The following is a 15,073-nucleotide window of genomic DNA, read 5'->3' as shown; positions in this document are numbered from 1 at the left end:
GGGGTGTTGAAGTCACCCATAATTATTTTGTTGTAGTCTATTTGACTCTTGAACTTGAGGAGAGTTTGTTTTATGAACGTTGCAGCTCCATTGTTTTTCAGCGTTTGAAATACATTGTTCCAGTATCTTCTCGCTTTTAAAGTCTGTGATGAAAAATCAGTTGTTAACCTAATTGGTTTACCTCTGAATGTAATCTGCCTCCTTTCTCTCGTAGCTTTTAATATTCTCTCCTTGTTCTGTATGTTGGCTATCTTCATAATTATATGTCTTGGAGTTGGTCTATTACGGTTTTGAATGTTTGGGGTCCTGTAGGCTTCCAGGATTTAGCAATCCATTCCATCTTTCATCTCTGGGAAGTTTACTAGAATTATTTCATTTAATATGTTGTCCATTCCTTTGGTTTGAATCTCTATGCTTTCTTCTATCCCGATGACTCTCAAATTTGTTTTTTTTATGACATCCCATATCTGTTGAATAGATTGCTCATGGGATTTAAGCATCTTTTCTGTGTTGACTATATTCTTTTCAAGTTGATAAACTTTGTCTTCATTATCTGATGTTCTGACTTCTACTTGATCTAGTCTATTTGTAATATTCTTGTTTGAGTTTTTAATTTGGTTTATAGTTTCCTGCATTTCTAGGATTACTGTTTGGTTTTTTTTTAAGATCTCTATCTCCTGGTAAAGCTCGTTCTTTGCCATTTGAATTTGTTTGTTTAATTCATTTTCAAAATATACTTTTATTGCTTGGACCTGCTGCCTCATGTCTTCTCTAATATTCCTTTCCATCTGAGTTAGGTATGCCTTGAGTTCTTTCCCTATCCCTGTTTCTGATGCTTCTAGGTCCTCCTGTAGAATTAAGTTGTCCTGCATTGTTTGTACTCCTTTTTTCCTTGTTTTTTCATGATGTTCACGTTACTTTCCAGCTCTATTTGATTGCTGTGTGTCTGCTCTCTTCTATAGATTTGTTTTGGTTTTGTATATCTCTGTTGTCTCTCCTTTGTGTTGGTAGACTATGCCTGCTAAAGTGGAATCTGCTGGGAAGGAATTCTGATGGCCGAACTCCTGTGACGTCACCTCTCTGCTATGGCTGGCCCCAGGCTCCTTGCCAGGGTGTCCGAATGGGGGGGGTGGGACTGGACTGTCTCTGGTTGGTTTCAGCTCCCGGTCGCTGGCGGGCGGGCGGTCTCGAGCCGCCCAGTCACGCGGGCAGCGGGTGGGCTGTCGCCGGCGTGCGGGTGATCTCTAGCCGCCCAGTCGCGCGGTCGGTATTTTGTTTTAAAATAGTTTTCACCAGTTTCACTGGGGAGCCCATCAGCACAGTTCCTCATGCTATTACCCTGAAAATAAATTTTCCTAGGTTAATTTCCTAAGTTTCTGTAGGAGGAGTTCAGGTAGCTTGGTAAAGAAGGCTCGTTTCCTGGGAACTTGAGCGAGAAAATGGACATTTTTGACTAACAGGAGATAAACTAAGGAAAGATAATTCGGTAGGACAGGAAGATAAAAGGAAGGGAAACAGGAAGTCTGCATAATTATTTGGACTCCTTATGGTTTTGAGATATTTTAAAAGGCTTGGACTTAAATGTTTTGAAAACCAAGTGTTTTTATAAAACATTCGTGTGTGGATTCTGTTGTTTTTCTTGGCTGCACTGGGCATTAAAGCTTGGTCCTCAAACATACTAGGCAAGTGCTCTACCACTGAGCTGCATCACAGCTTAGTATATTCATTTTAAAAGGAATATGTTTCTATTTTTATTTTATTTTTATTTTGTTTTTCTGATTTTAATATATTTTTGTGCATAAACACTCTTAGTTAAACCCTCTAGGTATTACTTAACCAAATTAGACTTTATTCCATATAACATTCAATTCACAACCCTGTGAGAAATTTTTTTATTGAATTTTAACTTTAAACTTGACAAGAAAAGTTTCTAAAAGCAGTTTTTATTTTAACTAATTAGCTTGGGTTACTACATTTGAAATTGCTAGTGTATGTAGTGATATTTGTAATTTTTTTACAGAGTAACAAGGTTATATGCTCTTTAGGAGCTATAAGGTTTGTGTTAAAAGCACTCAGTTATAGCATTGTGTTAATATAATTAATTTGGTTCCTATATTTTTCCCTCTAAAACTTTGGTGCCAGTCTGTCTGAATCAAATGACTTCAGATGCAAATTAGTGTAGTAGCTGGGAGAAAGGAAACTTCTGTTTGCTATACTAGTTCAGATAAAGGAGAAAGCACTAAGCATTGTCTGTGTGTCTAATTCTGTTTTCTTAAAAAGTTTTTTTTTTCTTTAGTACTGTTTACCAGGAAGACATAAAACAGTACCCTTCCCATTTGGGAGCCGCTCTGGACAGAAGCTTTGTGCACACCTGTAAGTCCTGAGTAAAGAGGTGCTGAGCAGTTATTGTACCCCACAATACATTGGGCTTTACTTCTGCTTGGATTAGGAAGGTGTGGCTCCAGGAGTGGGCATCACCCGGTGGGGTTGAGTTACACTCACCTGTTCCTTGGTAATCCTACCCCTTTGCCCTTTTTGGGATAGAATGTTCCATGGAACCTCCCCTTGTGTGTTCTCTATATAAGAAAAAAAGAATTCCAGTGGCTCTCTCTCTTTCCACGGACCCCTATGGTTACAGAGCCATCCCTGTATTTTGAAAAGGTACTTCTGTGTGTTTGCATGGTTTCTTGGCCGTTTCCTTAAGTTATTGAAATAGTCAGATTTTGTGAACCCGCCGTAGGTTGCCACCTCAGATAGATGGTGATACTTCCCCTCTTCAGTATTTTTCTGGTATAAACTATAGTGGGCTATTAATACTTTCCAAGTGTTTTATTTCATTTTCAGTGTTGGATTTTTATAATTAACTCATCACATACTCAAGTCTTAAGTGTATGAGGAGACTTGTCAGATATGTGACTTGTGCAGAGAATTGTGAGACTAGGCCATTTAAATGACTGCAAGATAAACAGAATTGAAACCAGTGGATGGGACTGCTGTGGTCTAGAATCTGAAACCAAATATAGAAAGAGCTTAGGAGCTGGACAATCCTTGAGTACTAAGGAAAACCTTCAGTGGGCACAGAGACCTGAAAGCAGGAATATGTAATGTTTTTGAACTATAGAAGGTAACTTCCTAGAATGAAAGATTTATTTTAAGTAAATATATGATTAGAAAAATTGTGGTGGATCTTGAATGTGGAACTAGTGACTTAGCACTCTCACTTTTGAAACAGGATAGTGTTATGTTGTCCAGGATGGTTGTGAACTCTTGTGACTCCTGCCTCAGCCTCCTGAATAGCTGGGACTACAGGCTTACTAGTGTGCACCACCACACCTAGCTCTTTTCTTGCTGTTCTTTTGTGGTCAGTGGGAAGCCATGAAAACTTTCTGAACAAGCAAATGCCATGGTTAGTGATAGTGTTTAGGGTGAATTGAAAACTACAGGGCCTCAAGCCTAGTTTTCTCTCATTTTCTTTGTCCTTTGCTATAATGGAGGAGTATGAGTTCTATTTCAGATTAAAAAGTTTTTTTAAAGCCTACAGTTTATATAATTCAGCATAAGTATCTCCATTAAAAATAAGGGTTAACAATGAACACATAGCCCAAATAATTCATGGGTGACAAAATTGTGAGATAGTTTGGATTTTGGTGGAGTCAGACTAGCTTGAATTCTGGTTTGGCCACCCACTGTGTAAAATTGAACAAATGCTTCACTCAGATGAAGACTCACTCTTCATCTGCAGAAAAGAGCAAGCAATATCACCTCTTAGTTTGTGAGCATTAAATAAAATAATGCATGTGAAACAGCTACTAGACTGGTTACTTGTTACCTTGTTACTCTGGTGAATACCTTGCTGCTATTAATTTTTACTGAAATTATCATTATCATGTACTAATTTCTATCTCATCATTTCCATAAAACAGTACATTCTGAATTTTGAACTCGTGCTATAGGAACACTTTTCCCATCTGATCCAAAGAATCTCCTGCCCCACCTAAACCTACTGGCTCCTTCTGGAGTTTCCTTTCTAGTGATGAGTCCTGCCTTTTTATTGAGAGCAGACCAAAAAGTGAGAATTCCTGGGTGCTATAAAGAAAGCACCATTTTATGGGCATGGTGGCACACACCTATAATTCCAGTGACTGGGGAGGCTGAGACCAGAGGATTGAAAATTCAAGGCCAGCCTCAGCAACTTAGGTAGACCTGTCTCAAAATAAATGAAAAGGGCAGGGGATGTAGCTCAGTGATAAAAGTATCTCTGGGTTCAATCCCTAGTACCAAAAAAAAAAAGTGCCACCACCAGTTGTTGCCATTTATGGGCAGATACAATAAGCTTTGGTTTTGTAGAGCACATGCAGTATTAGGTGTTTTGTATTGTTTTTTAAAGTATGTGTATGTTTTGTTATTGTGCTTTGAACTTTAGAGTGGTGTATTATTTAGAAATTTAGACTTATTTTTACTTTTGTCAGGTTCAAGCCGTTTTTTCCATATCAGACCTTGCAAGAATCTGAAGAAGATGAAGAGTATATCCATATACACCAGTGGGCACTTGCTGAAGGACGTCTTAAAGTTACGTTGTTAGAATGTAGCAGGTATGTTCTTTGTTTTGTTACTACTACACTATGGGAAAAAAGGGCTCTGAAAAATGTACCTAAGCAGCATTTGTATATATATTCCCTTTTTTGTTTTTGTTAATTTATGTTGTATTGTTTACTTGTAAATTCTTTAATTGTAAATTTAGTAAAAGTCTTTTCTAGTGTATAACAAGAAAGTATTCTAAGGGAGAACTTATTCTGTAATAATTCCCATACTTTTTAGATGTACATACTTTGGAATATTTTTAGCTTTCTCTACCTAAAACTGTTGTAACATAATGAATGTGAGAATTGAAATAACCTGGCAAGTTGCATAGCCAGACTTTGAACCCTTCTGGGTTCAGAAATAATTTTGCTCCCACAAATTAAGTTCTTATCTTGCTTGAACTATTTACTACACTAGTTTTCTTATTTATCTTTTAACACTCTAGCTCCCAGTATAACAGCCAGAATGATCTTTTCAAAATACAAATCTAGTTGTCATTTTCCTTAAAACTCTTTATTTAATGACTTCCCCACTACTTCTAGGATGTGGACTAAAATCCTTACTTCCACCTATGAGTCTCTTATTCTATTCTTTCTCACCATCCTCTTCCCAGCCCCTCACTTATAATATTTGAGATAAATAGGCTGTCCTAAGGGAAGAGATTGACAATTTTTTTCTCTGAAATGCCAATAGTAAATATTTTAGGCTTTGTGAGTTGAGGTCTCTGTTGCAGTTCCCAGCTCTGCCTTGTAGCTCACAGACATGCGAATGTATGGCTTGGCTGTGTAGCCGTAAAACTTCATATATGAATATCTTAATTTTCATGTGTCATGAAATGTCTTTTGATTTTTTTAATAACCATTTAAAACATTAAAAAAAAAGAATTAAAAAAATTTTTTTAAATGTTGATGAACCTTTAAACCAAATAAAATAAGCAGTGGATTGAATTTGGACCACTAGCTGTAGTTTGCCATTCCCTGCTTAAATATTTTAAAGTATAAAACCCCTTAAGTTGACTCTTCGCTCTTTCCTTGTCTTACCCCATTCTCTACTCCCTAAAACCAACCTTGCCTAGTTCAGCCTTAATGTCTTTCCTGATAGTTCCAAGTGAAATGTACTCTGTCTGCTACATTTTTCTGACGCTTGCTTTTATCATTTACTTGGTACTTATAGTTTTTATTTCCAAACCATAATAAAAATAAGCACTTGAGTACCAAGGTTTCATTTAAGTCCTGAAGTGACATTGCGATTATGCATCATTCTGTCACAAAGTGTGATTGACAAAGAATTCTTTTACTGTCCCTGCCCCCTCCCTCAAAAGACTAAATATCCTCTATATTTTGTAAAAGGAACTATAGTAAAATAGATGTATTAGGTACCATGCTCCGTATTTAGAAAAGACTAGTTCTTTTTTTGCCTTAGTATTGCTGGTGAGGTGAAGGATTGATTAATGTGTGTTAGCTCGTGTCTGTGTGACTGCTAGTTTTGGTGTTTCTTTGCTCACTGATCTTTTTGCTTTTCCTGTGGAACTACTCGAAGCCTTGCCACAGGGTAGACAGACATTATTTAGGTCTCGTTGAATTGAGATAAATGGTACAAAGGAAAGCACAACAATTGTGGAGTAGTTGCAACCCTCTTTATTTTAATAAAAAACTGCATAATAAATCTGAAAGGGTACATGAGAAACCAGTAAAAATTCTTACAAGGGGCTGGGGTTGTGGCTCAGTGGTAGAGCACTTGCCTAGCATGTGTGAGGCATTGGGTGCTATCCTCAGCACCACATATAAATAAATGAATAAAATTAAAGGTTCATCAATGTCTAAAAATATATTTTAAAAAAAGTTCTTATAGGGATCAAGGTTGATGGTAAAGAGAGAGGGATCTAGGTTGATGATGATGGATGGAGTCAAGGTGATAGCACACATTTTACTGTAAAATAGAACTCTCAGGTCGATTCCAACTAAAGAGGAGATATTACTAAGCATTATTTCAGTTTTTGTCTTATTTTGAGTGTAAATTCATCCTCTGTGGTTTATTGTCATCTCTGAAGCAGAGAATGACACTAGAGAAAATATCAGAACAAATAATAGTGCCCCTTTTTTTGGAGGAAGAACCAAAAGCAATGCTTATTTCACATATTGGAAACAAGTTAAATATTTAACACCTTGAGGAGTGTGTGTGTTTTAACCATAACTACTTAGTGATACAAAAAAAAATTGGAAATAAATAGAATGGTCAAAATTTTAAAACAACACAAACCAGTTAAAATTAAGGTGTTTCTGTAGACAATTTGTCTGTCCATAAAGTTGTTTTGAATTAGCATGCGGTCATGCCTTGGCATTTCCTTTGTTTTTAGCATTTGGGCATGCATATTCACATTTCTGCTGTTTGAACAAGACCTATTTAAACCTATCTGAATTGTTATATCATATGGATTATTTACTATTAATTTTAGCTTCATATTTTTATTTGTTAAGCTTTTTAGAACTTGAATCAAGTACAAAGAATATAATTTCAGTAATTGTTTCTCCAGATCCATAAGGTGGAATATCATACTCCTCACCCACAGGTAGCCATAGTTCCATGTGAGGACTTTCAGTTTTTAAAGTATCAATTTGAAATAAAAATAAAATGGTTCTGAGTGAGAACTTTTTAACTTTATTTTGAAGTAACTTCAGACTTACAGAAAAGTCTTTGAAGACTTTTATTGAATTTCCCTGTTGTAAGGTTTTGAGAGTAAATTTTGCCAATGTGGAAACAAATTAGAAATGTTAATAGAACACAATGCTTTTTGAAACTCTTAGAGATGGTAATTTTGATCAGAGATAGGCAGCTGCACCACAGTGCCTACCTTGTGGTAAGCCTGCAGTTGAAGTAGCTTCTGTTATTATTTCTCAAGATCATCATTATAGTATTTATCAAGAAAAAGGTCATTAAACAAAACTGTCTTCTCTTTTGCATATTTTGTTGTAAGAATTAGAATTTGAATTTTATTAATTTAAAGGGTCTCATACTGTAAAGGGAAGTTCAATTCTAATTATCTGAAATATAGTTTTGAGATTCCCAAGCAGTAGCTTGGATGTGGAAAGATAATTTTGTTTGTAAATATTGCTTCCAACATTTTGCTTTTGTCTTATTAAAAAGCAATCAGTCTAAATGGTTGTAATTTTGAGTTGACTAAAGCTTCTTTTTTTAACCACAAATGAATTCAATTGCTATATTTGTAGTACTGCTATTAAGAGGCTCTATTATTTTACATTAGTGTTGTATCATATTATTAAGATGATTAGTTTTTAATTTTAACCTGCAGTCCCTCTTCTATCTTGAAGAACTTGAGGTGTTTTTCAAAGAAAATATATACCCTTGTGAGATTAAATACAAGATAAATTAGATCAAAACAACCATATAGAAAAGAGATAAATTTTCTGACAGCCTTGGCAACAAAGGAAATTGATGAATTATTTAGCTCTTATTATCATTTTTTAAAAAATTAACTTATTTTTAATTGAAAAATTGTGTTTATTTTGTACAACATATTATTTTGAAATATATTAGATACAGATATAGATATATACACATTGTAAAATGGCTAACTCAAGCTAAGTAACCTGTATTACCTCACAAGCACTTAATTCAATTTTCTGATAAAGTATGCATGTCCTTTAGGAGAAAAAAATTCTGACTTCACATTCTAAGAGGGATGTGTCCATAAAGCTTTATGTAAGGCATTGAATAATGTAGTGGATATATTTGAGGATTTGATTTTACTAACCCAATAACATTTTTTAAAACAAATTAAGATTATAGTCAATGAAAGCAAAGGCTGAAATCTTTGTTGTGTAAGAATCCCCTACTCCAAAGCAGTATATTTCGGAGTGTCTGAACTGATTTTAAATAGAAGGAGATACTAATTAAGGTCAGTTCTTCACTGAGTCACACTTATGCTGTTCTAAAGCCTCTGTTTTCTTAGCAGCTTTTAACGTGTTATTTTTCTGGGTTCCAAAAATACATCTTTAAAAAACTTTTTAATGTTAAATATTATAAAATAAAGCAGTTGGCATTCTTTGTTGCCTTATTCTCATTAATCTGTTGTCATCATGGACTCACGAATTTCAGTTTTTCTCAATGTTTGTAATCCCTTATTGTCTGAACAAATGAATAAAAGTACTGATGCTGTTGGGAGAAGCAAATACAAAATACAAAATGGGAGAAGGACCGTTTTAATTATTTTAGTGCCTAAATTGTCCCAGATTTGGCTAGTAGGAGCCCCTATCAAGCCGGCCCCTGCATGCTTATGACATGACCCCAACTTTATTTTTGAGAACTTCATTACTTTCTGCTGTAACAAGCAGTTATATGTTTATCTTATTTCCCTCTGCCATAATCCTAGTATCAACTATGTTTCCAAAGAACCTTAGTTTTCTTTTAATAGAAATGGTGGTTATGGTATGGATATGAGATGTCCTCCAAAGCACCTGTGTTAATGCAGGAATGTTCAGAGGTGAAATGATTGGATTGTGAAGGCTGCAACCTTCTCAGTCTATCCTCGTTTGAATGGACTAACTGGGTGGTAACTGTAGGCTTGTGGGGCATGGCTGGAGAAGATGGGTCACTGAGGTGTGCCCTGGAAGCTGCATCTTCCCTCTGGCCCCTTCTCCCCTCTCTCCCTGCTTCATGACCTCTCCATGATCTGAGCAGCATTCCTTCACTGGGCCCTGTTCCCATATTATGGCGCCTCATCTTGGGCCTAGAGCACTGGAATGACCACTTTGGACTGAAACCTCTGAAACTATGAGCGTCTAATAAACTTTCCCTCCTTTTAAGTTGTTTTTGTCAGGCATATTGGTCACAGTGTCATGAAAGCTGACTAAAGCAAGTCTTTGAAACCAGGATCTGGGGGAGCTGGAGTGGTAGAGTGCTTGCCTAGCATAGGTGAGGCACTGGGTTCTATCCTCAGCACATAAAAATAAAGTAAAGGCATTGTGTCCATCTACAACTAAAATAAATAAATAAATAAATAAATAAAAAAAAGAAACCAGGATCTGGGTGTTCGCTGTTCTTTCATATATTTATTGACCTCTTCTTCAGGCAGATTTAGGAAATGCATTTATGTTTTACACATACATACATGTAACATTAGAAGTCTGTTGAGTTCACCTGATGTGTCCAGCTTCATTTCATCTTCATGGGGTTTTTTCTTGCCTTGGTCCTTCTCCCATTTTGTATTTTGTGTTTGCTTCTCCCAGCAGCCTCAGTACTTTTATTCGTTTGTTCAGTTCTGTAATAGTTTCAGACTTTTTTTTTATTCAGATACAAAAAACATTTACTACAGGGCTGAGGCTGTAGCTCAGTAGCAGAGCACTTGCCTAGCATGTGTGAGGTGCTGGGTTTGATCCTCAGCACCACATAAAAATAAATAAATAAAAATAAAGGCATACTGTCCATCTACAACAACAACAACAAAATAATTTAAAACACACAAAAAATATTTACTACAAGGAGTTGAGGATTTATTTGCAGTTCTCCTGACCCTACCCTCCATATTGAGGACATGTGGTCAACTACTGTTAGCTCTGCTGGCTTTGCATTCTGTCTTCTAATAACTTGAAGCCCATAAAGCTTCAAACTTCTGCTGCCCAAACTAACCACCATTTTCCTGCAGCCTTTGCTCTGAGCTAGGTGAACTGGGCTCGGGTCAAATAGTGTCCTTAGACTTGAAAAACCACAAGCTAGCAATTTGTACATCTTCCAGATGCAAGTTTTTTAGATTAAATATTAATCTCAAAAGTCTGCTCTGAGTAAGTTTTCATTGTCTTTAAGTGTGTTTTAAACATTCTTTTTATCTAGTTCTATAATTGCAGTTTATGGAAGGTTTGACCACTTCACTGCTGAGGTAATAGCATTCTGTCTACTGGTCACTTGATTTTGTTGTAGTTTTCTTGGTTGCCTTTTGTGCTTCTGTTGAGGGCATTTAAGGAGACTCAAACCATGCCACTAAGCTTTAGAATCTTACAATTATACCCTCATCATCTCTTGTTTTAATTACTAAATATTAGCCTGGGGTATGCATTTGGACTCACTGAATGTTTCCTTATCTGTAATACAGAATGCTAATATTGATCTTACTAGATTGTAATTATCATTAATCCTTGCACATAGGAGACACTCACTTAATGGCTCTTATCATGGTGATTTGGCCCCTGACATCCATCAAGAACCAAAAATAATTTTACTTTGGTTTTTATAAGGCAAAGGGAAGTGTTTGATTGTGATTTAATTCTTTGTTAATGGTATCACTTGTCTTATTATATGTAATAGGAGAAACAGTTTGAAGATGAAAATTTGTTAGAAGGGAGAAACAGAATTAATCCTTTAAATAGCACTATGTTCATATTTTAAAGTGATATGTTTAGTTCTTCTGTAGGTTGGCATATTAATATTACAGAATTTTGAAATTAATTTACAAGAATGGTTATGGTTTCTGTGTTATAACCACAAAATATTTCTAGTTTGCATTTGTTTGTGAAGTCTTCATTTATTTTAGCATTGAGTTTGAATTTATGTGATTATTTTTGGTCCAGGTATTATGTTTTTTAAAAACCTCTATGGGGGGGCTCAAGTCGTGGCTCAGTAGTAGAGCGATTGCCTGGCACATGCGAGGCATTAGGTTTGACCCTTAGCAACACATAAAAATGAATAAATAAATAAAGGTATTGTGTCCACCTACAACTAAAAAATATATTTAATAAAAAAACCTCTATCGGAAGCAAATGAGACTAAGTAATAATCTTTGTTTTTTCCCCCTTGAGTAGTTAATATATGGTTATTCTTTATAATTTCTGCATTTATTTTAATTTTTGACATCTTATTTAATTTTTAGAAAGGAAGAACTAAATATTTGAGGACATGATGGCTACACATAATTCTGAGTTAACTACAATATGTTGTCCCTGTAGTAAGCACTTTGCATTCATTGTTTTTAGCTTAGAGCATTTTTATAAGATTAGTATTATTGTATCCATTTTATAGATGAACCAAGATACATCAGTTACTTGCTTAAGAATGTACAGCTGGAATTGGGATCTGTGTTTGACTCCAAAATTCCTTATTCTGTTATCTTATTCCATATTTTTTTTCTTTTTCTTTTCAACTTACAGAAGAAAAAATACTTTGTCCTAAAAACTTGATATTATTAGAAGAATATAAATTTTAGAATTTTTTTGCCTTTTCAAGGGCAGGTTCGTATTTTTAAAATAAGTTACCTTTTCAAGGTCTTATGATTTATAAATGTAAATTAAGAATGAAATACCAAGAGCTGGGCATGTAGTTCAGAGATAGAGCACTTGCCTAGCATGAGCAAGGCCCTGGGTTGAATCTCTAGTACTGCCCAAAAAAAAGAAGAAAAGAAAAAGAATCAAGTATCATTCAGATGAAGGCTGAAAGTTTTTTCCTTCACGGAAGGAAAGAGAAGAAATTAGTTTAAACATGAGACATTTAAATTTGTATAACTTTCACTCAAAGTTAATAAAACTGGAAGGAATTTCTTGGATTTGTTGCTGATTATTATTATATCTTATATCTATAATTCTGTGTGAATTTAGAAATGATTGTATCTATAGAATATAGAAGTCTTGAGACTATGCTTGTGTTTATTAGCTATTTAAGTTCCCCATGAAAGTTTAAATAAATAAAGCCAAGTGGTGTTTTCTCTTCATTTTTTTTTTTGTTTGTTTGTTTCTGTAGGGTGTAATTAAAGAATCTTCCCTATAATTAAGTTGCTTTTGACTAAACTTTACAGAAGATTCCAATTTTGGAATTCATCTGTCCTGCATTTGCATAGATTCTCTTTTTTTCCTCCCTAAAGTTATGATGTTAGAAAATAGTTTTGTTTCTTTGTATACTTCTACTCTATTTCATATGGCAAAATATAGCTGTTTTAATTCCTCTGGTGCCTGAATTGTAAGAATTTAAGAAAATTAGGGAGCCAGCTGACATAAAACCAGTGCTGTTTTAAAATGTGGAACTCCAATTTTTTTTAATGTTGTGTTGGCATGCTATCTGCTCATATTTAATACCTTCCACAAAGATGAACTATAAAAAAATGAACTGTGGTCAGAAATAAGAATTCATAAAACGATTATGTCTTTGAATTTTCCCTATCTTTGTACCATTATGCCATAACTGTCCATCAGTGCTTTTAATGTATTTTATTTGCAAATAAGTTAATGATTTGAACCAAAAGATAACTGTCTTTTTTTTTTTTTTTTGCTGTCAAAATTTCTTCAACTTGTTCATCTCAATTTACATAGTCTTCATTAGCTGTGTGATATTTGGCAGGTTACCCAACCTCTCTGTGACCAGTTTTACAAGCTGTAAATCATGGGTAATAATATAATCTATCTCATGGAGTAATTTTGAAAATTTAGTGTAATAATACATTTAAAGCTCTTAGAACTGCTCCTATAGTAAATGTTAATTGTTACTACTACTGCTATCGCCACACTTCTACCGCCAATCATTCTGTTACTGTCAGTAGTGAAAAATTTTGTCTATGTACTGTGGTGAATACAAGAAAGTGTGAAGTTCATTTTCATTGCCTGCCCTCTGGAAATGAAAGTGCAGTTAAGCTAATCGACAAAAACAAATGCATAAGCCAATCATCTATTTAAGGCTGTCTGATTGAATTGAGGCTTAAGTAGATATAGAAATTAGTGCAAGGGAAATGTGTTTTCTAGTTGAGGCTGCTATTGAGAACCTTATGAATAAGAGACAGACAGATGGATGATAGATATTACATAATTGAGAAAGCCAGTTTGATAAAAGTGAGATTGTAAATATTTTCAGGGATCTGTCTGAATGAAGTGTAGAAGCATAAAAATGAGGGCCAAATTTGCTAGCAAAAGAAGACTGTGATCCTTTAATCAAAGAAAAGTCATTGTTGGTATCATTAAGAAATACCTATTTCAGAAGACTGTTATAGGGTGAGTTTTAAAAGGAATGATTGAATCCCCAGAGACAAACTAAGGGATGCAGTAGTAAGAGTGAGGATACACATTAGTAAGAACAGGAAGGTAGGGACATGAGGGGTAACTGGGACAGGGCTTAGAGTGACTGTGGATGGTATAGGCAGGGGAGGAAAAGGAATGCTAAGGATTCTTGTATAGAATCGTGTTATCATTGGCATTAATTTGGCCAGCAAGTATTTATTATTTTTCAGATTTTGGAGATGTAAAGAGCAAAACTTAGCTTTCTACCTTCGAAGAGTAGTAAGGGAAACAGGTGCTTAATTTCAGAAGCAAGTGGATTTCATTTTATGTGACGTAAGGAGAAGGGTGTGGTTAAATTTCCTTGTAGAAGTTTTCTGCAAATTCTTGGAGTTTTACAGGTTGAGTAGGAGAAAGATGAGGCCTGGAGATTTGATTTTTAAGTCACTGTCGTAGACGGTAGAGTTGAGTCCTTATGTGAGGATGTTTCTGAGTGGGAGGAATGTGAGAGGGAGTGAGCAGCCAAGCTTAATTTTTTTAACAACTGATGAGTTGATAGTTGGCCCCCTTTGGGCACAAGGTTCTCCTTTCATATTAAATTATTAAAAAAACAACTTTTTAATACAGGGGCATTGGGAATTACTTTCCTTTTCTCAGTAGTTTGCTCTTGAGCCATGTAAATTCTTTTTCCCTATTTCTTGATAGATCTGGTTTGTGTTTGTGTTTAACATAAGCTTTCAAGATACCTTTTACTTTATATTTTGAACTCAGAACTTTCATGGAGCTAATAATAGCTCTTTCAACAGATAGAGGGGTCTAAAGGCAATTTCCTTTGCTTTTTGTTTAATAGTGCTGATCTTTCCTCACTCTTTGGAAATAGTATAGTAAAAATTTGGTTTATACTCATTTATTGTCTATTCTATGTAATTTGATTATTTTTTTAATTAAAACAGGTATTAGCCAATGGTTGTTACTACTTATTCCTAGTGATTTTATAATTTGAATGGAATGTCTGGCTTTGTTTACTGAAGATTGAATTGTAAGAATACAGAGGTATAGAATGAAAATTAGTACTTTAAATATGAGGAGTGTAGTTCATCTTAAGCTAAAAGCACACATCTAACTGGTCCTAGTATTTCCAGTAGGCATTCGTTTCTGTCATTTCTTCAGAAACTTCCATATTTTTTAAATATTGGGAAATAGGGGTGATGTGTCTACCACGCCGGCGGGCCGCTGGGCCTGTTCTGCTGGTCGGTCGAGGGGCTAAAAGCATGCAATGGAGGAAGGATAGCATCTTCAACAAATGGTGCTGGGAAAACTGGAAATCCATATGCAACAAAATGAAACTGAATCCCTTTCTCTCGCCATGCACAAAAGTTAACTCAGAATGGATCAAGGAGCTTGATATCAAATCAGAGACACGGTGTCTGATAGAAGAAAAAGTCGGCTACGATCTACATACTGTGGGGTCGGGCTCCAAATTCCTCAATAGGACACCCATAGCACAA

General features: G+C 35.2%; 1 protein-coding gene across 1 annotated transcript in view; it reads left to right on the top strand.

Moving 5' to 3' along the window:
- Positions 1 to 15,073, top strand: part of Pdzd8 (PDZ domain containing 8) — a 77,870-nt gene that overhangs the window by 20,862 nt on the left and 41,935 nt on the right. Inside the window, exon 2 of the mRNA XM_048791282.1 lies at positions 4,470 to 4,592. Within this exon, the coding sequence (XP_048647239.1) occupies positions 4,470 to 4,592 (123 nt within the window). The remainder of the gene's footprint in view (positions 1 to 4,469; positions 4,593 to 15,073) is intronic.

Source organism: Marmota marmota, unplaced genomic scaffold (assembly GCF_001458135.2).
Source record: "Marmota marmota marmota unplaced genomic scaffold, marMar, whole genome shotgun sequence".
NCBI lineage: Eukaryota > Metazoa > Chordata > Mammalia > Rodentia > Sciuridae > Marmota > Marmota marmota.
Note: the sequence above shows the minus strand (reverse complement) of the source record. Positions and strands in the feature narration are given on the sequence as shown.